This window comes from Elephas maximus, chromosome 18 (genome assembly GCF_024166365.1).
Source record: "Elephas maximus indicus isolate mEleMax1 chromosome 18, mEleMax1 primary haplotype, whole genome shotgun sequence".
Taxonomy (NCBI): Eukaryota; Metazoa; Chordata; class Mammalia; order Proboscidea; family Elephantidae; genus Elephas; species Elephas maximus.
The window spans coordinates 5,285,514-5,308,641 of NC_064836.1; the positions used below are offsets into that span (position 1 = coordinate 5,285,514).

Consider the following 23,128-nt stretch of genomic DNA (forward strand, 5'->3'; position numbering starts at 1 on the left):
TCGTTAACATCATGGAGGTAGGATTTACAACATAGAGGAACATCACAGGGTACTGGGAGTCATGGCCCAGTCAAACTGATACACACACTTTTGGAGGGACATAATTCAATCCATGACATATCGTAAGCAAAAAAAAAAAAAGAAAGAAACCTGACAGTGTATCAGATTCCAAAGTGAGCAGCAGGAAAAACAACCCACCTAGTATAACAGCCACAATGAAAATCAGCATAAAAATTCTAACTAGCACACTTTGCAAGTAAAGATCTCATAATGTTACTCCCATTCTTCTGCTGTTTTTGCTGTATGCCATTGACTCATAGCGATCCTATAGGACAGAGTAGAACTACCCCATAGGTAGTTTCCAAGGAGCAGCTGGTGGATTCAAACTGCCAGACTTTCTGATTAGCAGCCTGACCTCTTAACCACTTTGCCACCATGACTCCTCCCATTCTTCTAGTCTCTAATAACTCTTAGCTAGACTGTGCCTTATACTTAGGTAGAAATCTACTCCTTTCAACTACAGTTCTATATGAGTTACTGAGGGGTAGAATCATAGCCTCTAAGCATAAAATCCCGAAACACAGAATACAGACTTCGTCTGATTTTTAACTGAATCAATATTTAATTCAGAAATTTAAGTACTATAAACGTAGGTATACAGAATAATCTGTTACAGATGGGAATGTGATAAATTCCACACAGAATGAAAAATTTAGTGGAGAGCATAAAGAAACCATCTGTTTAAACATGTTTAATTTACATCCACATTTAAAAGCCTAGGCCAAAAAGCGAGAGCAAAATAACAGGTAGCTAAAACATACAAAGCTGTTATAACTACAAAACATTGTAACTTGAGTAAAACTAATAGTCCAATTAAGTGATAGCTGTAAGGAAATATCTGGAGAAATAGCAATTTTATATAGTGAAAAAGACAGTATTTGGTTGTATATGCCTTTTTTTTTTAATGCCCTTTTTAAAAGATCCTTTTACATGCTAAAAAACGTTTTTACATTTCATTCCTTCCCTTCATCCTAGTAGGACAATAAACCCTAGTACTTCATTATTAAAAATCCATTCTAATCTCTTTCCACCATACTCAAGTCTTTCGGGCAGGTCCCAGATTTGGACACTGGTTTATTAGTTTGTCCTAGTCAAATGATTCTAAATTGTTCTTGCTTGTTTGCTTGCTTCATGTAGTCATTCTTTTGTTCATTTTACAGATAGGAATACTGAGGTAAAGTTAAATCAAGGCCCAAGAACACACCCCTAGTGAGGCACTACCCATGTGCTCACCAAAAAAAAACCCAGTGCCGTCGAGTCAATTCCGACTCATAGCAACCCTAGAAGACAGAGTAGAACTGCCCCATAGTTTCCAAGGAGCGCCTGGCTGATTCGAACTGCCAACCGTTTGGTTAGCAGCCATAGCACTTAACCACTACGCCACCAGGGTTTCCCACCCACGTGCTAGGCAACTTTATTGGCAGTGGGTTTGGGTTTTTTTTTTTTTTTTGGTATATTATTGGTACCAGTGATATACCAAAAAAAAAAAACCAAAACCACTGCCATCGAGTTGATTCTGACTTATAGAGACCGGTGATATAATAACAGACGAAACAAACAAAAATCTACGCTCTCAAGAAGTTTACACTCTAGTCCCTCTCTACATACCACTATGACTGGCAATACTTACCTCTTGTCTACACAAGGTTTCGGATTTCTGTAGCTGCCACATTACACATAAATGCCAACACCCGCAAATATACTTCCTTCCCTACATGACCTTTCCCTATTTACCATGCTGTCACATTGCAGAAGTTTCTCTAAATTTATTGCTTTCTTGTGCTCACTCTCAAAGTCACTTCAATAGTAGTTTTCCTATTCTTAAAGAAGGCCCCATCTACTTCACCACCAAAATCAGGAGTCTAATACTACAACATCCCTCAAATGTACTTACCTTCTCTCCTCACAAACATCCGGACTCTAGACTCTCAAGGAGTACTTCAGGATGTTCATGTGGGTACTCCCTCAAACGTACTTACCTTCTCTCCTCACAAACATCCGGACTCTAGACTCTCAAGGAGTACTTCAGGATGTTCATGTGGGTACTATACATCACATAAATTAAGTAATTATTCAGAAAATAAATAGTACAGTAGAAGAATCCCTGAATTTAAGAATTAAAAAGGGTCTTAGAGATCATTCTTGTTTGATTCCTTCATTTTTCAGACAAGAAACTTCAGGGTAGGAGAAATCAAGTGGTATATGAAGTCATCCAGTTTACTGATCGAGCAGTCAGGAGTGGAACACAAATCACTAATTTTAGAAGATAATATAATCATACTACCACCATATTTAGGAACAATATTCAAATAACCAATAAATAAAATCCTTACTCTTTAACTATAAGACATTTAAATACCATACTTTAAAATATCTCTCACCAGGAAAAAGTAAAACTAATTGCAAGCCACTATAGCAATCAGTGGCAAAGCAATCACGAAGCAATTTCTAAAGCTTTATAAATGGAGTTAAATAGCTCATAATCTTTAAACTACACATAATTGGATGAGAATGAATGATACACATATACATTATATATTTTAATATTAAAATTGTATATACTATAACATGGAAACCCTGGTGGTGTAGTGGTTAAGTGCTCTGGCTGCTAACCAAGAGGTCAGCAGTTCGAATCCACCAGGCGCTCCTTGGAAACTCTGTGAGGCAGTTCTACTCTGTCCTATAGGGTCACTATGAGTCAGAATCAACTCGACGGCAGTGGGTTTCATACTATAACATTCTTTTATACATATATATATAAAACATGCATATATATGCATTTAGCATACTTGTGATGTATAAATATATGCATCCATACATAAATATGTACACATATACCTAGACACACACACACATATATAAAGTTACAACCTTCTGATATTAAATGATATCTAGCCCTGATCCTTTATATATATATATATTAAAAAAAAAAAAACACTGCCTTTGAGTAGATCCCAACTCATAGCAACCCTATAGCACAGGGTAGCCCCACAGGGTTTCCAAGAAGTGACTGGTGGATTCGAACATATAGCAGATACCAAATAAATACTTCAAGATTTGTCTATGTGTGTCATTCTACACCCCTCCCTCTCCCTTACCTATTCTCAAGCAGCTACTACATCCAACGGACTCTTTCTTTGGAATATTTCTAAAATCCAACCTCACCTCCATCTTACTGTCACTGTCCTAGTTCAGGAGTTAATCGTCTCTTGCTTTTATTGCTATGACAGACAGCCTTTTAACTGGCCTCACCAGCTAGATTTTTCCCTACTCCATTTCTTCTTTTATAATGACACCTGTGTTACCTTTCCCAAAACAAAACTGGTCATATCAAGTACCTCATTCTCTCTCTCCTTCTCTTTCTTCACACAAACACACACACACAGTGACATATCAAACATTTCCAAGACATGACAGAAATTCCTTTCAGGAAATCTGTATCAGACTAAAGTCAACTCTTTAATCTACGACTCTCCTCCAAACTCTCCCATATTAGAATTCTTATCACATTGACTGGCCTTGACTCATTGACATTTTTGCAGAATCATAAATTAGTAACTTTGAAATTCCCAGTACTTGACAAATAATAATGCTTATGAATGCACAAATAAATGAATCAATACGCTTATACTCTGGTCTTTGGAAAACCCTACCAATGTCAAAAATTTCCTTGAAAATAAAGGTCATTCATATCTTCTCAGGTGGTTAACTATCTTTTCCTCTTTCTTTTCATAGCACTATTTTATCACTGTAGTAAATCACGATAAAATATAAGCTTCATGGAGGCTGTACCAGTCATCAATTTGTTGCCTCTCAGCTCCAAATTCAGCCTTTTCTATTTATCTGTGAAAATGGCTCTAGCCTCTTCAGATATTTTTATTTTGTCAGCTAGCCTAACATAGAACTTTGTCAGTAGTGGGCACTGGTGATACACTACAGGAGGAAGGATTTTTGCCTCCTGGTTCCAGTGTGCTCCTAGGTAGGGAGGGTCCTGTAGGTACCTGACTCTCCAGGCCTGGCTCCTGCAGCAGGTGAGCTCTCCAGCATCTGGTTCCTGCAGTGCATAAGGCTTCTCTAAGGCTTGTCTCCTGCTGTCCACAGTGACCAGTAAATCCAGGAGCTTCCCCAGATACTCTATTCAGGTGATTTTGTAGCAGAACGCCTCTGATGAGATACCCCCCCATGGCAATCAGCCAGCTACCTGGTGGCAGGTTAATTACATTAGACCTCTTCCATCATGAGGGGGCAGAGATTCATCCTCACTGGAATAAATATTCTAGATATGGATTCTCTGCCCAAAATGCTTCTGCCAGTATTACCATTGATGGATTCAGAATTCCATCAGCATGGAATTCTTCACAGCATTGTATCTGATCAAGGAATGCACTTCACAGCAAAGTGCAGTGCAGCAGTGAGTTCACAGCCATTCCCCATCAGTTATGGTGTCAGCTGGGAGACAACCTCCTGGCAGGGTGGGGCCCAGTTTCATAGGATGCAGTGCATGCCCCCCCACAGTCAGAACACACGGGACCAGGAACCAAAGGGTAGAGGTGGGAGTGGCTCCTTTCGTTCTTACACTTAACAAACTACTTGCGGGTGTCTTCATTCCCATCCTTGCAATTTTGAGCTCTGCTTGTTTGTAGATCTTTGTCCCCAAAGGAGGAAAGCTTCCACCAGGGGAACAACAATTCTACTGAACTAGAAGATGAGACTGCCACCTGGTCCACTTGGGCTCCTTATGCCACTGAACAAATAGACTAAAAAAGGAGGTTAATCTACTGGCCAGAGTGAGTGATCCTGACTAACAAAGAGAGAAATTGAGTTACTTCTACACAATAGAGGCAAGGAGGGCTGGGGAGCCTCCTGGTGCTTCAATGTCCAATAGTAAGTAAATGTTGGTGGTAAACTACAGCAACCATAAAAAGGCAGGACCACTGAGGACTGAGACCCCTTGGAAATAAAGTTTTGGGTCACCATACCAGGTAAAGACTGACCAGCTGAGGTTCTGACTGAGGGCAGTTACAGAAACAAAGGCTGTTTAATACTTTTGCATATTTTTTTTTTGTCATATGTTTTGTTTACTTTTTTTGTGTTAACCATTTGTTTTCATCTCTCTACTTTCCATTTTTATTTTATATCTATACCTGTTGTTAATAGTTTACAACGTAGTCTTTACGTACCAGAATTTTAAGTGGGGCTGTAATTAAATTTGAAAAGATAGATACAGTGATGCTTGGGACTGTACCTCTAATTTTGTGAAAAGGTTGAGAATGTATTTGTAAAAAGAATACCTATCTTATCAGGTAGAAACATAGATTTGACTTTGCTGTTGAACAGGAGCTCAAATGTGTACAGAAGGGTGCAGCTGGAAGCTGAGTATCCAAAGAGGGGGACTGTGCTAATTATCAATTTATTACCTCTCAACTCCTCATTCACCCATCATTACCTAATCTGTGAAAAATGGATATGGGCCCTTTACCGTATTTTTTCATAAATAATGCACCCACGTAAGTGACGTGCCCACACATATAACGTGCATACCATGCTTAGGAAAATAATGCTCAAGGTGGCTGCCCAGTTGGCAAAAAAACATATAACACACGCATTATTTGTGTAAAAATAAGGTAGATATCTTTTCCTGGCATGATGTTAAGCTTTGTCAGGAGAGGGCACTGAACAAATATTGCCAGAAGGGAGGGTTTTGCTTCCTGGTTCCAACGTGCTCATTTGGCAGGTTCTTGTGAAGTCTGTGGCTTGTCCAGGGCCTGGCTCCTAGAGCACATGCAGTTTCCCCAGGATCCAGATCCTGCAGCAGGAATGGCCACCAGGCTCCTGTGACATGGGTGGCTTCTCCTGCACTTGGCTCCTGCAAGTAACGACAGCCAGAATCTTCCCCTGGAATCCCCTCACCCCCTCATCCACCCCCATCTTGGGCAGTTTTATAGCAGAGTACCTCAGGCTTTTACAATGCTTGCAGCCATTCCAGTGCCTGGATCCTATAGCACAGGAGGCTCCTACAGTGTACAATAGCAAGCAGTATCTGGTACCCAGCAGCTTCCCCTGGAACCATCCCCATCTCAACTGATTTTTCAGAGAAGTGCTTCCAGTGAGACAACCCTGGTGAACAGCTTCCCCTGGCACCTCCTTAGGCAGCTTCATGACAGTGTGTTGTCGGCAATGCACCTCTCTGTGAACAGCTTCTCTGACGCTCACATGGTTTTACAGCAAGTTCCAAGGCATGGCACCTCTCTGTGGGAAGCTTTTCCAGGCACCCAAGGGGGCGGGTTCCCTGCAAGTTCTTTGCCATCCAATGAGCCAGGGCTGTGCCCTCTCCAACAGGGTCTAGAGCTTATCCCTTGGTGCTCTAGCTCTTCCCTAAGGGTAGTGACTGCTTCTTATATCTGCTATTTCCAGTATTCTTTAGCATTCTCTTTATTTCTTAGCCAATCGCTTGTTACTTCAATCCTCTGTTATAGTTTGTAATTCTTTATATTAAACTTTCTTTGTTCAAATTACTGTGCGGCTTCTCTCTCCTGAATGGATGCAGACTGATACAGAGGCTATGACTTATTCACCATCATATCCTTAGAACACTGGCTGGCATGAGTCAGGTGTTCCATAAACCCATAAACAAGCGGTGATTCAATGAATGAGCAAATGAACACTCTGCACAGGGAGAAAGGCATAGAATTTCTACCTAGGGCTGTATGAAGGCCAAAAGATACCAATTTAAATGCCTGCACGGGCTGAACAAAAGTCAATACAGCAACAGAGCTTCACGAAGCTAAAAGAGTTCAAGATGTATTGATAAATTTTCACAAGGTATTATAATTTTGTCATAAGCTTTTAAAAACTCTCTAATTTTGTCATAAGCTTTAAAAAATTCTCTAGTAGAAAACTGCTGAAGCTTTTTTTTTTTTTTTTTAGGCAAAGGTTACATGGATACTGGCCTTTACCTTAAAAACTTCAGAATTTAAAAAGAAACCATTATCATCATTATCTTGAATGGATAGAGTCAAGTGTCAAAGAGACATCACCATCATCATTATTAATGGATAAAGAGTCAAGAATCAAAGAGATAAGCCAGAGATACATTTCTACTTGTCAAAGAGACAAGTTTCTACCCTGGCATTTTCAGTATCAAACAAATGCTTCATATTTCATAATTAAAAAATGTATTTTAAAAACATTTCTCCATTATGCTCACAATTTGAAAGATTAAATATATTCATATATATGCATGTGTATAATATACACATGCATATATATGAATATATTTATACACACATATATATAAATAAATATATTTCCTCACAACTAGACCAATAAGCAACATTATGATAAATGGAGAAAAGACTGAAGTTGTCAGAGATTTCATTTTACTTGGATCCTCGAGCCACGCCCATGGAAGCGGCAGTAAAGAACTCAAAAGATGCGTTGCATTCCACAAATTTGCTACAAAAGACCTCTTTAAAGTGTTGAAAAGCAAAGGTGTCACCTTGAAGACTAAGGTGCGCCTGACCCAGGCCATGGTGTTGTCAATAGCCTCATATGCATGCAAAAGCTGGACAATGAATAGCACAGATTGGAGAATTGACGCCTGGTGACAAAGATTACTGAATGTACCATGGACTGCCAGAAGAACGAACAAGTCTGTTTCAGAAGAAGTAAAACCAGAATGCTCCTTAGAAGCATGGATGGTGAGACTACATCTCACAAACTTTGGACGTGTTATTAGGAGGGGGCAGTCCCTGGAGGAGGACATCATGCTTGGTAAAGTAGAGGGTCAGCGAAAAAGAGGAAGACCTTCAATGGGATGGACTGGCACAGTGGCTGCAATAATGGGCTCAAGCATAACAACGATTGTGAGGATGACCCAGCACTGGGCAGTGTTTTGTTCTGCTATAGGATTGGTATGAGTCAAAACCAACTCAACAGCACCTAACAACAACAACATATGTATTTATATAATTTAATGCATAAGAATACACTTGACAATGAATTTCATAGTGTAGGTGACTGAGAAGCTGTGTATCAGTAAATCAATTTTAGAGATGGCTCTTCTAAACTACATCTGTTCCTTAAGTTGGCACCTTGTTGTCATTGTTTTTGTTAGCTTCCATTGAGTTAGCCCCCAACGCAAGACAACCCCATGCACAATGGAATGAAATGCTGCCTGGTCCTATGTCATCACCATGTTGGTTGCAGATTGGGCTGTTGTTATACATAGGATTTTCAATGACTGATTTTCAAAAGCAGATCATAAGGCCTTTCTTCCTAGTTTGTGTTAGTTTGAAAGCTTCGCTGAAATCTGTTCAGTATCACAGCAACATGCAAACCTCCAGATGGGCGGTGGTTGCACATGAGGTGCACCGGCTGGGAGCTGAACCTGGATCTCCCATACGGAAGGTGAGAATTCTACCACTGAACCACCAAGGCCTTAAAAATATTTATGGGAAGTGATAATAGACTGAACTAAGACAATGTACAGTTAGAATGCAGAAGAGGGGTTACAGAAGGATTAAGGAGGTACAATCTACAGGACTTGGGTGGGATTATGGGGGAAAGATAATGAATTCCATTTTAGAAATGTTCAGTGATGGCATCCACAATGGGTTAAATTGCAGCGTATAACCTAAGGAAGTTTATCTAAAGAGAAAAACTTCCCTAACTGCAAAATGAAAAAAATTGTAGTGTGTAAAAGGTACACTGTAAAATAAACACGCTGCCCTCAGGGGTAGTTTTACTAAAGAAACAGAAATAATGCATATTTTTTCTTATATTTAACACTGATAATCAACTGACAGCACAAAATTTAATTGTTGTTCTTTATAGAAAATACTACAGTAAGCTGAAATGGTCAGAGGCCCTTTTTGTAGAGATCAGAGTTGACATAGAAACAAAGATTACAAACCCTAGAGGAATGACATTCTAATACACCCCTGAGATAATACCGTGTTGCACTGAAAGCTTTGTTTAGTCAATGGTCTACTTTTAGAAGACAAATGAGCTAAACCATGAGGCAGAAAGATGTGCTTGTTTCTATGAAAAACAGGGCTCTTAGCACCACAAGAGCTGGAAGGTAAAAGTATCTCCAGTTTTCCTGTCTTACGAGCCTCCTCCAACTATCCTCCACACACCCTTCCCAACTCAGCGTTACCTTCACAATCCCACTGCCACACTCCAGCCACATTTACTTATCACTAAATGAAAAATACAGTATACAAGCCAAACGGGACACCGGTAAGAAGAATTATTTATCTATTGTTTCATTGACATAATTGGTTGCTATGGGCTTTGGGAAGAATTAAAAATATAAAAATTGTTCCTACAATCTCTCCCCAAGAGGTCTTGATAACAAGTTTTAAAAGCACCACTGCTGCCACAGCTTTGAAAACACAAGGAGAAAAAAAATACACCTCAGTAATCTTAACTAGGAAGTAGACCTGGGTAATTTTTGTTCTTCCACCAACTGTCCAATTCTTAATCCCCCGGAAGAGTCTCTGTGCTTCAGGCTTCAGATTAAATGTTGATACTGGCGGCACCATTACGAGACAAAACAAGAACATATATATAATGCAGATGGAGAGGTTAAAATTCTCTGGGCACTCCTTCAGTGAAACTAAACCTATAAAACCTATGTTTTAATAGCGAATTTTCTGGGAATCACAAGATCTCTTTTTGCATATGCCCTTGATGGAATTAATGAGAGAGGGAGAGAAAAGCATATGCTTAAATGCCTGGGGGCAACTCTAACAAAGGACGAAATTACAGTTTATTAATGCAATTCCAGCACTCACAGCATATTGCTTGCTCTAAATAATACAGAAAGAACACACATTACACAATCAAATCTCTGTAACTAATGTGCTTATAGACTTGAAGACAGTGACATTTACCAACTAGATACTGGTCACAAATAGGAGCTAACGTTTAGACATCTGCTTTTAGGGGAAGCATCTCTTCCACCTGCTTCTTCAGGCCACAAAGATACACTCTAGTTAACATATTACTGACAGGATGACGAGAACACTCCTGTCAGATGCTGGCCAGCGGGTGTTTGAGACAAAATGTACAGCCCCAGCTGACTAGTTAAAGAAAGTCTGGTGAGGTACAATTATAGAGGCATATGACAAGGCTTCATGCCTGACTGATTTGAGAACCGATGACATGGCTTTAAACAGCAATCTTGCCTACCTTTGGTCACAAAACAGCAATAAGTCAACTGATACACTCTTGTAAAATCATGATTTATTCCTTTGCTTTCAATACTTGAGATTCTGGTATGATACTCAGCTAGTCTACCCGAGGTTCACTTGGGCTTAAACATCTAGGGTCTGCCTGCAACATGCATAAAATCAATGTTCTTGTTCAGGATTGCCAGAAAACCTTCATGTGTGCTTAATAATATACAAATCTTTAGAATAAAAGCAAAAGTGATTATGTTCAAATTCACTCAAATCAAACCTACAAAAATATAATAGTGGGTCCTAACATAGTACCACCCTTTAAAAAAGGGTAAAAATCCACTAAAATACAAAATGCAACAATATTCTCGGTATTTTTGCTTACCCATCTCAAAACTAATTTTTTTATTTTAAAGTTTATCTCTATAAAGGTTACAAATTACCATTTTAAAACCAACAGCATCTAAAGAATAGGATCTTTGTTTAGCTGATTCTCTACCCATGTATCATTACTAAAACCAAGTAAGCTATAAAAACCAAAAACCAAACCCACTGCCGTAGAGTCGATTCCGACTCATACCGACCCTATAGGACAGAGTAGAACTGCCCCATAGAGTTTCCAAGGAGCGCCTGGTGGATTCGAACTGCCAACCTTTTGGTTAGCAGACATAGCTCTTAACCACTTATGCTACCAGGGTTTCCAGCAAGCTGACAATTATTTTATTATAGTTATTGGAAAATTATGATTGTCAAAAAGTCAATTATCTAGGCAAATAAAATTTTCTTAAGTTACAATAGATTTATAAACATAATGACACCTTATATATATTCTTTCAATAATATAGGCTACAGATATAAAGAAATGAAAAAAATGGGTAAAACAATTTCTTGCATTAATACTAAGAACATTATAGTATTTATAATATGTAAAATAATATATGAATATAAAAAGCTCAAAAATAAGTAAATTCATTAACTATTCCTTAATTACTCCTTCCTTGGAAGTTTCAAGATTTCACTAAACTCTTTTAAAAACAGCTTACTTCTAATTTATGTTATGTTACTGGTCCTTGACCTTAAGTGTTACTATTCATGGAATTTATAGCAGATAAATTTATATTAAGGGTTTTTTTAAAGATAGGTTCAAGTAAATCAGTTTCCTCCACATAGAAGGATAAGGAGATCATGAAAAAGACCTTTAATCATGTTTCTTTTATCAGTTCTATTGCCCCAGAGAGTGAACCAAAACAGAGTTGTTAACTTAGAAGTGACATCACCATTACGTTATCACTAACAGTCATAAACACTTGGTATTAAGTTGACCTCAAAGAAAGGAAACATCCCTGAGTAGTATCAAGCCTTTACTGTAACAATTTGTTTTTTAAGTCAAAGTTAAAGCTAAAGGGTATGCATGTTAATAAAGTTCTACTCGAAACTATAGATAGTCAATTAAAACAATTACAGCTAACAATCACTGTACATTCATCTTTTGCAGGCATAATTCTAAGTACTTCATAGTGTGTGTGTGTGTGTACACGTTAACCCTCACAACAACCCTATGAGATTAAGACTACTATTACTCCCATTTTGCACATGAAGAAACTGAGTTACAAAGAGGTTACTCAGCCATTAAGAGGAGGATATAAATTATAACAAAGAGAAACACTAACATTTTTTAAAACATATATTCTGATTTATTTTTAATACTTTTCTAAATAGAGTAGCTTGTGCGTTCATTCACACAACTCACTCATTCACTTCCTTGAGATCTCTGCTCAAATATCACCTTATTACGGAGGTTTTCCACGACCGTCATATATAAATAAAAACCTGCTCCCTGTCTCCTATCACACACACACACACAACACACACTCAGTTTATTCATTACCCTTTGGAACTTATCATCATATGACATAAACAAACCCCAAAACCAAACCCATTGCCGTCAAGTCGATTCCAACTCATAGCGACCCTATAGGACAGAGTAGAGCTGCCCCATAGGGTTTCCAAGGAGCAACTGGTGGATTCAAACTGCTGACCTTTTGATCGGCAGATAGAGCTCTTCACTACTATGCCACCAGAGTTTCCTGTCATATGATACAATAGTTATTTATTAATTCATTTGTTTATTATCTGTTTCATCCCAACTGCATATAAGCTCCAAGAGGATTAGAACTTGACTTTGCTTACTGCTGAATTCTTAGTGCTGACAAAGTTCCTGGCACATAGTAGGGGTCTAATAAATATTTTCATATGAATTAATCCTTCTAGGAGTTTGGTTTCTAGGCCTACACGACAGTTTGTACGAACTTTTTAATCTTGAGGAAAGTATCCATATAGAAATAGCCTTTATAATCTTGAGAAAAATCATGTTTAAAAAAGGAAAAGGAGTGGGAAGACAAGGAAGACGCTTTTACCTCAATGGTAAATTAAAAATACCAGAAATGAAAAATAAAAGTACCAAATGTTTCAGGCTTAATTTCTCAGCATCATTTAAGAAACTGAAAATAATTATTTTTGTCACTGACTAGTATTTATTCTCTGATTTATTACATCATTTCTCTACACTTTAAGTGCATATGACAGTGTATTTTTTCAATATGTAAAATACCATGCTTTCAATTTTTTTTTTTGAAGACGGGGCCTATCAACATTGTAATTCAAAAATTTCCAAATTATATATTTTTTACATATTATATAGAATAGGGAAACCCTAGTGGCATATTGGTTAAGTGCTATGACTGCTAACCAAAAGGTCGGCAGTTCAAACCCACCAGGTGCTCCTTGGAAACCCTATGGGGGAGTTGTACTCTGTCCTATAGAGTCGCTATGAGTCACAATTGACTTGACGGCAGTGGGTTTGGTTTTTGGTTTTGGTGTATATAATAACCCTAGAATTGGAACCAGGAGATCCAGTTTCATATTACCTGTCTGCAATAAGTTATCTGGCCTTAGGGTGGCCATTCACCCTGTCTGAAAACAGCTTTCTCATTGTTAAACAGTAAAATATACTAGAGAAATTCTAACGGTCCTTCTATCCTAAAACGTCAAACTATAGCTAATGATCATTGTACATTTATCTTTCGCAGGCTTAATTCTAAGCACTTCACAGTGTGTGTGTGTATACATGTTATAGGATGAGGTTTTTATTTCTACCTTGATCTACTTAAAAAAAACCCACTGCTGTCGAGTCGATTCTGACTCATAGCGACCCTGTAGGACAGATTAGAACTGCCCCGTAGGGCTTCCACAGAGCAGCTGGTGGATTCGAACTTCTGACCTTTTCGTTAGCAGCCGTAGTACTTAAAAGAAGACCAAAGTATAAAAAATGTGATTTTATTTTAATAAATTAACTAGTTTTGTAAAGCAAATTCACATAATACTGAACAATGGTTTTTCATAAAATACCTCACAGATTAATCAAAGCTATATTTGAATGTATTAAAAATTAAAAGTAAAAAATATCACATTTTTAATGCTTATGGTAAAAAAAAAATGAGGAAATCTAGCAAATACTTTTGAATGCTTTTCTATAATGTGAGAAAAATCCGTCTATTCTCACTGCATTTACCATAGTAAGCGAAACCTTCCAAAAGAACATTTTAGTGAGTGGCATAAAACCTGTGATTTAAAAAAAAGAAAAAAACTAATAAAATGCTACTTTGACATTTAAGTTATTATCAGTCTGAAGAGCTCCTCCAAATCAGAACTATTATAGAATCTACTCCCAAACCACGACTCGGCAACAAAGATGAATCTACCTATTACCAGGTTAGGATAGCAGCTATTATCATGGCCCCTTGATTTCTTTCAAGTAGCTCCAATGGAAAAAGTCACAAGTGAATAAAAGATCTCATAATAGCTCTTAAGAATTCTTTATATGGTAGAAGGCATTAAAATGAACTCTAGAGATTAAAAAAAAAAACACACACACACACACAACTCTCATCTCCTGATAAGAAAAAATAATTAACCTGACTTAATGCATCTGAGAAGGCCTTCCATAAATCAGACTTTTGTACTTCAACACCCAGATTAAAACCACATATCAGAAAAATATGCGGATATTGTCTTATAAGTACACATAGAACACTTCTCAAACCGCGCAGGCTTGTAGGTCTTTTGTGACTGCTCAATACACGCGGCTTAAAAGCAGAGCTGTGAAGTACTCACAGTGCTTAATTTGCTGGAGGTGATGATGACGCGTCTCTCGTGCAGCATGCTGGCATACAGCTCTAGCATATTGTTCACATCCACGGCAACAAAATATTCCGTAAGATTTCTCTGTACATGTGAAAAATAATTGTGGAAATTAGAGCTCATGGAGATTATGAAGAAAAATATTTTATAACCATACAAAAAAGTCTTCAAGTTCAAAAGGTTTTATTATGAAAATGGTATTCATTAAAATAATATTTAATACTACTCTGCTGCCACACGAAGCACTTAGCATTCTATCACTGTGGAAAGATAACTCTACTCCAGAAAAATGTTTCTCAGAGTGTAAGCAGTGGATTACATACTTCTCACTCTCCCTCTCCAAGTACTTATAAAAGCGGTAGATCTTCTGGTCTCCGATCTAGATCTGCTCAAGTGCAGTTTTTGGAATATGACTCCAAGAATCTGCCTTTTTATCAAGCGTTCCCGGAGACGACTCTGTACACTGAGGTTTGGGAACCACTGCTTCAGCGAATGCATCTGCGGCCCCCACGTTTGCCACTCACTCGGCAAGGAGCTCTGACAGCACAATGGTTAAAGTGCCCTGCTGCTAACCAGAGGGCAGGCAGTTCAAACACACCAGAGGCTCCCTGGTCAGTCGGCCGCGAGGGAAACACAGCAGGGTACTTGGCCCACAGTGTACAGCGTACAAGCCTTTAAAGCCTATAAACTGGCCTGAGAGTCCTGAGTGTGTACCTCAGGCCTACACTCAGAGCAGCTTAATCCAAGGTCTTTCACAGTGGTCATCTGGATTCAGCTGCACTTAAAAACAGCACTGAAAGTATTAGTTTGATATCAGAAAATTCACAACCATCTTCTGGGACTCAGTTCATCCCCTTACATTAGCCATGTGCTTCTAGAAATCACAACAGTCAATAAGTTTGAAGACTTTTTTGAAGAACAGCAGAAATCTAATGAAAATAATAAGTATATTTAGAAGTATTTTCTCTGTTGGTTTTTCCTTTACTGTTGATTAAATTGTTTCTACTGGTTCATTCTAACCTTCCAAGGGAAGCTGAAGACATAGTAAGCAAAAGTATACTTCCTTTTCTTTTCACACAGCTATCTAAAAGCATGAAAACATATTTGTCATTTCCAATTATCCATGTAAACTCTTCTACAGAGTATCAATTTTTAACAACTATTAAAACACAGAAAATATTCCTACCAAGGCTACACCTAGCACTCTAAGTGAAATGCAAAACTCAGTAATTTTTTATAATTTTTGTAGTATCTCTCAAGTCTTATAAAATACTATTATTTTAAGTTAAAATCAGAAACTGAAATATGGGACATCTAAGATTTGAACACTTACGTACAAAGAATCAAAAATACTACGGTTAGTACACTGAAGTAACCATATATTTTTACCTTATGGGAAAGCATTTTCTAATGCCAATATCCATTCCCCACCAGCAGAAGCCATTTCCTGAGATACCTCCTCTACGTGATACAGGGGAGCTCAGGATCTAATTGAATATATGAGATCCTTCCTCATTATGCCAAATGATAAAAATAGTTTCTCTCATATAATTTTCCTTATCTACAACCAGATATTAATTAGGAAGGGGGTAAAGAAGCAGATAAATAAGAACAAAAGGATAACACCATTGTTATCCCTTTCTGCATTATTTCTCAAAATCAACACAGATAGTCACAATGTACTCTATTTCCCTAAAGAGCGAGAGCAAAAGAAATAAAACGTGACCTAGGACACATTAAGTAGAAAACAGAAAACTTACACTCTCAGGGATTGTTGGGAGTCCAGTTACATCAGGGGCAATGAAGTAGGAATGCTAATCATAGAAATAAATCACATAAGAAAAGGAGAATTAAACATTTGGTATCACAGTATATAGTACATACAACTTGGGATAAAGATAAAAAATACATCAACTAAATAAATGCCATGGGCTAACAGGATATGTTGAACATGAAAAAAGCTTAAATGAGATAGGAGATTACATGAGATTTCACATCACATTTTTCATACAAAGAGTTAGGTGTTGGTTAAAATATTTAAAAAATTGAACAGTAATGTTTTCAGAAGAGCATCCTGGGAAACATTTAGTAAGAACCCCTCCCCACAAAAGTACATTACTGAGAGGTTTGTTTTTTTTTTTTTTAAATATTCATAAAGCACATTTTGTTCTTCTAGACTGGAAAATTAAGGGTCACTTGCATAAGGATATATCAAAACCTATTAAGATTCCTGGGTTTATATGGAAAGTAATGACAATTCTTTTTTACACATCAGCCACTATATTGTTTAGAAAGTAGCCATAAAACATAATTTTTAAGTATTTTTAAATTTCTTAAAAGTGTAATTACTCATCCCAAAATATGACTCTTCATATATCCACTAAATAAATAATAATTAGCTTCTGTATTGGTCAAGGCTTCAATAATGCAAACTGGAGCTTGAATTTCTTTTCTTCAAATCTTTGGCTTGAGAAATGCCAAGTGTGTTCTTCCCTTTTGGTTTTCTAATTCCAGGTTTTTGCACATTTCATTATAATACTTTGTCTTCTCGAGCCAGCTTTGAAATCTTCTGTTCAGTTCTCTACCTTCATCATTTCTTCTATTCACTTCAGCTATTCAACAAAAAAACTGAACGATGCAGGAAGCATCAAAAGAAGACTAATGGAATACACAGAGTCATTGAACCAAAAAGAACTGGTCAACATTCAACCGCTTCAAGAGGCAGCATATGATCAAGAGCCAATGGTACTAAAGGAAGAAATCAAAGCTGCACTGAAGGCACTGGCAAAAAACAAGGCTCCAGGAATTGAAGGAATACCAACTGAAATGTTTCAACAAATGGATGCAATGCTGGAAGTGCTCCCTCATCTATGCCAAGAAATTTTGAAGACAGCTACCTGGGCAACCAACTGGAAGAGATCGATATTCATTTCCAATTCCAAAGAAAAGTGATCAGAATGTGGAAATTATCAAACAATATTATTATTAATATCACCCAAGTAAAATTATGTGAAAGATAATCCAAAAACTGTTGCAGCAGTACATCGACAGGGAAGTACCAGAAATTGAAGCCCGATTCAGAAGAGGGCGTGGAACCAGGGATATCACTGCTGGTGTCAGGTGGGTCTTGGCTGAAAGCAGGGAATACCAGAAAGATGTTTGCGTGTGTTTTATTGACTATTCAAAGGCATTTGACTGTATGGATCAAGACAAATTATGGATAACATTTCAAAGAGTGGGAATTCCAGAACACTTGACTGTGCTCATGAGGAGCCCACACACAGACCAAGAGGCAGTCATTCAAAGAGAACAAGGGGATACTGTGTGGTTTAAAATCAAGAAAGGTGTGCATCAGGGTTGTACCCTTTAATAATACTTATTTAATCTGTATGCTGAGCAAATAATCTGAGAAGCTGGACTATACGAAGAAGAACACAGCATCAGGATTAGAGGCAGATTCATTAAAAACCTACGATATGCAGATGACACAACCTTGCTTGCCGAAAGTGAAGAGGACTTGAAGCACTTAGGGATGAAGACTAAAGTATGGTTATGCCTCATCATAAAGAAAACAAAAATCCTCACAACTGGACCAATAAGCAACATCATGATAAACAGAGAAAAGATTGAAGTTGTAGAGAATTTCATTTTACTTGGATCCACCATCCATGCCCATGGAAGGAGTCAAGTAATCAAACAACATATTGCACTAGGCAAATTTGCTGCAAAAGAACTCTTTAAAGGGTTTTAAAGCAAAGATGTCGCCTTGAGGACTAAGGTCAGCCTGACCCAAGCAAACAAACAAAACCAAACCCATTGCCATCAGTGCTTTCTGACTCAAAGAGACTCTATAGGACAGAGTAGAACTGCCCCACAGGGTTTCCAAGGAGGGGCTGGTGAATTCAAATTGCTGAGCTTTTTGGTTAGCAGCCAAGCTCTTAATCATTGCACATCTGACCCAAGCCACGGTATTTTCAACCACCTCATGTGCATGCAAAAGGTGGACGATGAAAAAGGAAGACTGAAGAAGAACTGATGCCTTTGAATTATGGTGTTGGCAAACATTACTGAATATACCATTGATTGCCAGAAGAACAGACAAATCTGTCTTGGAAGAAGTACAGCCAGAATGCTCCTTGGAAGCATGGATAGTGAGACTTTGTCTCACTTTGGACATGTTATCAGGAAGGACAACCTCTGGGGAATGATATCAATGCTTGGTAAAGTCGAGGGTCAATGAAAAAGAGGAAGATCCTTAATGAGATGGACTGACACAGTGGCAGCAACAAAGGGCTCAAACATAGCAACAATTTTGAGAATGGCACAGGACCGAGCAGTGTTTCGTTCTGTTGCACATGGAGTCGCATAAGTCAGAAATGACCTGATGGCAGCTAACAACATCAACTGTTCAAAGCTATACGACAGTTAAAAAAATATATTTATATGAAATCCATATTTGTATATGCCTTCATGTTTTCCACAGTGTTGCCAAATGTTACCACCCAGAATCAGAGTACGATTAAATCACAAAAAAATTCTTTATTTTCTGTTCATATTAATCTCCAAATTATTTAATATTTTCATCACAAAAGGACATATTGAAAGATTGGAAAAGAAACATTCTGGCCAATATTGGGCACAGCTGAATCAGTCAGACAAGGCTGGTTAACACAACCCATAAGGTATAATTTTTCCACGGCAGAAGAACAATATGAGATAAATCATAAAGTCTCTTAAGATCTTGTGACAAACAAAAAATATAACAGGAATTTCATGCTGAGAATATACTTCAATATAAATATTACTGAAAACAGAGAATATGCATAGACTTAAATATTTATTTTGGAGGGGTTTTTAACAGCACTGCATTTCATAACCACTACTTAGAAGATAGTATAAACAGAAAATAAACGCCCAATGATTAAATTTCTTAGAAGAGTTAAAATACCATTTTCTAAAGGATTGGAGTGAATATTAAAGACAGTGAAAGAAGTAATTATTTTCCCAATTTAAGAGTGATTTTTTTTTTTTTTTTTTTTTTTTAAGACGTCAATGCCCTTTTCACTCACCGGTGCTAGGGAGGGTTGCTCTTTCAGAACTTGCTCACTGGCAATAAATATCTCTTGGTTCTTACGGTATATGAGAGAAAAAATGAATATTTTACTTTGATGGGGGAAGCTTACACAACAGTTTGCTGTGTATTTGAAAGAAACCCATGTACCACATTATCCACTGAAAATACTTGAATCACAAATGTTATCTTAAATGCTGATTTGCTAAATATTATGCTAGAAAAATTCTAAAGAAACTATTTTCATACTGTAAGAATATAAAATACTGTGACTATTTTGAAATGCAGTTTCAAAATAAGAATTATTTTACATGTTAGATGTTAACTTTTCATAAAATCTTTTCCGTGACAGCTTAATGGCTATAATGTCAAGTCTTGAAAAATTCATGTGCTAGAGCATTTATAAAATATGAAATTCTAAGAAAATCATAATAGTCTCTCTCTTAGGACTTGCAACATTTTTCTACTGGAAATCCTACAAGAAAACAATTTTCTATCCATTTGTGTGGGAACAAAAACTACTACGATCCTCAATTCAACCTGCCATCATGAAACTAAAAAGCCTACTCGTATTTGAAGGCAAGTGTTTCTAATCCCAATTTTGAGAGTCACTAACAGCACAGCACTGGGCATCTTTTTTTAGTAGTCTGTTGATGAAATTATTAAGTGTACTGTACACAAATATAAGGCACTGTTTTATTACCCAGCTGATTTTAGCAATAGTTAAGACTCTGTAGTTTGAGAACAGGTTTAATGAGTTTGAAAGCTATCACAGGCTATTGATTCAAAAGCCTAGAAAGTAAGGCTTTGTTGTGGAGTTACCATACATAAAAATAAAACATAGCCACTTGAATTCCTTAAACAATATTATTTCAGCAACAGCTTAGAATATCTTCTCAAAATATTTCTTGCCTAAGATTTAGCAACTTCAGTTCATGAACAACTAACATTTCAATAGCTCATCATGTTATGTCTACATACATCACTTGCTGTATTCCCAAAACAACTTTGGGATTCTCTCTTAAAAACTGACTTACTTAATTTCTCAAATACAGAAAAGGGATCATGAAAAAAGGATTAAATTTCTTGCCTAATATCACACATTTTGTGACTGTGACTCAAACCAAAATCTTCTAGTTCACTGTTCTTTCTACTTTACCACGTTGATTTTCTACACACAGAAAACTTAGGTAACGAAGCCTAGAATTCTTAGAGTCATAGTTCTTATTAATAAAGGCAAAATGTTTCAATCCCTAGTTTTTGAGATGTATTTTTGTGAGATATCTACATACTTCTGACCAAACATGACACTCAAACTTAAAGAAAGGCCGCATCTTTATTTCTAATTAATAGTTTACAATATCTGCCTCCATTATCTTAGCACCTGCACTTTCCTTAACCGCTTAACAAAATGTTAGATTCACAATAAAACTCTTTCAAATAAAAATGACTTCTTTTTGGAAAAAACAGGGCTTTTCTTCATTCTCCTTGACCCTTTTCCTTGGCCTTTATGCTGCATTTCCATTCACCATAACCCTTGCATATTGGCTTCCATGACCTAAAAGTCTGAGTTTCTCCTTGACTGCTCCTCCTGTACTTCTTTCCCTGGCTATCCTTTCTTCTTCCATACCGCCTGTGTGCGCAATTCCGAAGTATTAGATCTAAGCCTTCTGCTCTATCTCTATATACCCTAACCTTCAAATAGCTCAATTGTTCCTATAGTTAGATAACTCCCAAATTTGGGTTGAAAATTCCGGGTGTGTCCTTAACTCTCCGGCCCCCAGTCTCCAAATGACTACTAAACATTCCACTTTAGCAGTATGTAACAGATGAAGATGCAGACATAAAGCAACAGAGATCATCGGAGAGAAAGAACAATTTAAGCTGTTACGACAACAGAAGGTTTCATAAAGGTAGAAATTGAACTAGTTCTTGACTAAAGACGAATATCCTACTAAAAGACTTCAGTAAAAAAAAAAAAAAAAGTGTGCGAGAAGCATGATGTTCACTCAAGAAACGGAACCGAACAGTGTGCCCAGAACTGAGAATCAATTCAGGGAGAAAAAAATGAAATAGAAAAATTAAAAGTTTCATTTTGGCTAAGAAGCAGATGGTCCTGAAAGCCCAGCCAAAAGTCTGAACAAATACTATAGAAAAGGGGGAGCTACAAAAGGTTTTCAGTGGGGAATTTTATAAAGTTTAAAGAAGATTAATCTGACAGTCCTTTGCAGAAAGGACTCAAAAAAGAAGTGAGGCTCTAGGCTAAAGACTACTTGAAGTGCTAAGCACCTGAACTAGGGTGCTGACAGTGGGAATAAGATAATTCTATTATTAAATAGGAAACCCTGGTGGCATAGTGGTTAAGTGCTAGGGCTACTAACCAAAAGGTCGGCAGCTCGAATCCACCAGGTACTCCTTGGAAACTCTACGGGGTAGTTATACTCTGTCCTATAGGGTCACTACGAGTCGGAATCAACTCAATGGCAGTGGGTTTTTTTATTATTATTAAATAAAATTATAGAAGAAAATTTAGGCAAGAAGTTATTGTTAAAGAAAAAATATAATCAGAATAACAATTTTCGTACCTAGCAAAAAACACAAAAGACCTATTAATACAATTATATACTTTCCAAGTTACCTTTTCTCTGAAGTTCTCTTGTATCGTTACATTTTTTTTCTTCTTTATTGGAACAAAAGTTTATTATTCTTTTGGAGGAACCAAAACCAATGTGCATAAATTTTAACATTCTATTTGCTATGCCAAATTATGAAAACATCTACCTTTTATGATCATGAACCTTGAACATTTATAAAATCCCAAGAACTACTAGTGTGTTTTTGGATATAGCTGGCACAGTTCTTTGAAAGTTTCCATAGTAAATAATCTATCCCACTGCAGGCTTGCTGCTTCGATAAACTTTAATCATATTTCCAGTGTTTTGTGATTACACCAGAAGATGTGTTCGACCAAAAGGAAAGAACAAGGGACTTTGGACTCAGAATTTTTATCATACAACTGTATGTTACACGCCATTTTCAATTCTTATTATGTATTATTTCAGTTTTAGGAGGGGTATGTGTGTCTCTGTGTTCCTTTACTATGTGTTGATTTCAAAAATCAATGTCTCTGACAACCAAAATATCCTCAGGGATTTGGTTAATTTTAATGCATAATCGAAAAAATAGTCTGTGATTCATAACAGCTACCAAAACATACACACAACATTTCAAGTTAAGTTAGTTAAAACATGTCGAAAATTCTCTGTATCACTTAGTAATGTTAGTACTAGCGCTGAAGTTTTCCGAGATCAGCAGTAACTTGACAGAGAGTTTCTTGAAGGTGTGTGTATTCTTAAATGAGAAAATGCTATTACTCCATTAAAACAATTACCAGCTGAATACTTGCCACGCTTAAGTTGATAGGAGTATTTGCCTTTGGTACTGGATGGTTATACAGTGACTTGAGAGTATCATTCAAATCGCTTTCCTAGAGGAAAAACAAGAACATTCTATAAATGAAATCTATACCAAACAACAATTAAAGCTGCCTGATAAAATCAACTACTCTGCCATCTCATTTTAGACATGTTTTATGAAAACTGCTTTCCAC

At 37.1% G+C, this 23,128-nt stretch overlaps 1 protein-coding gene across 12 annotated transcripts in view; it reads right to left on the reverse strand.

Annotated features, from left to right (window-relative positions):
• DENND1B (DENN domain containing 1B) overlaps positions 1-23,128 on the reverse strand; it is a 306,443-nt gene that overhangs the window by 133,595 nt on the left and 149,720 nt on the right. For 8 of the 12 annotated variants that reach the window (XM_049857693.1, XM_049857703.1, XM_049857699.1 and 5 more), the window contains 4 exons: positions 22,910-23,005; positions 19,517-19,576; positions 16,208-16,261; positions 14,421-14,531 (listed from right to left, as the gene is read on the reverse strand). In XM_049857693.1, coding sequence (XP_049713650.1) covers positions 14,421-14,531; positions 16,208-16,261; positions 19,517-19,576; positions 22,910-23,005 — 321 coding nt within the window. The remainder of the gene's footprint in view (positions 1-14,420; positions 14,532-16,207; positions 16,262-19,516; positions 19,577-22,909; positions 23,006-23,128) is intronic. The other 4 variants (XM_049857696.1, XM_049857691.1, XM_049857698.1 and 1 more) reach the window with 3 other exon arrangements.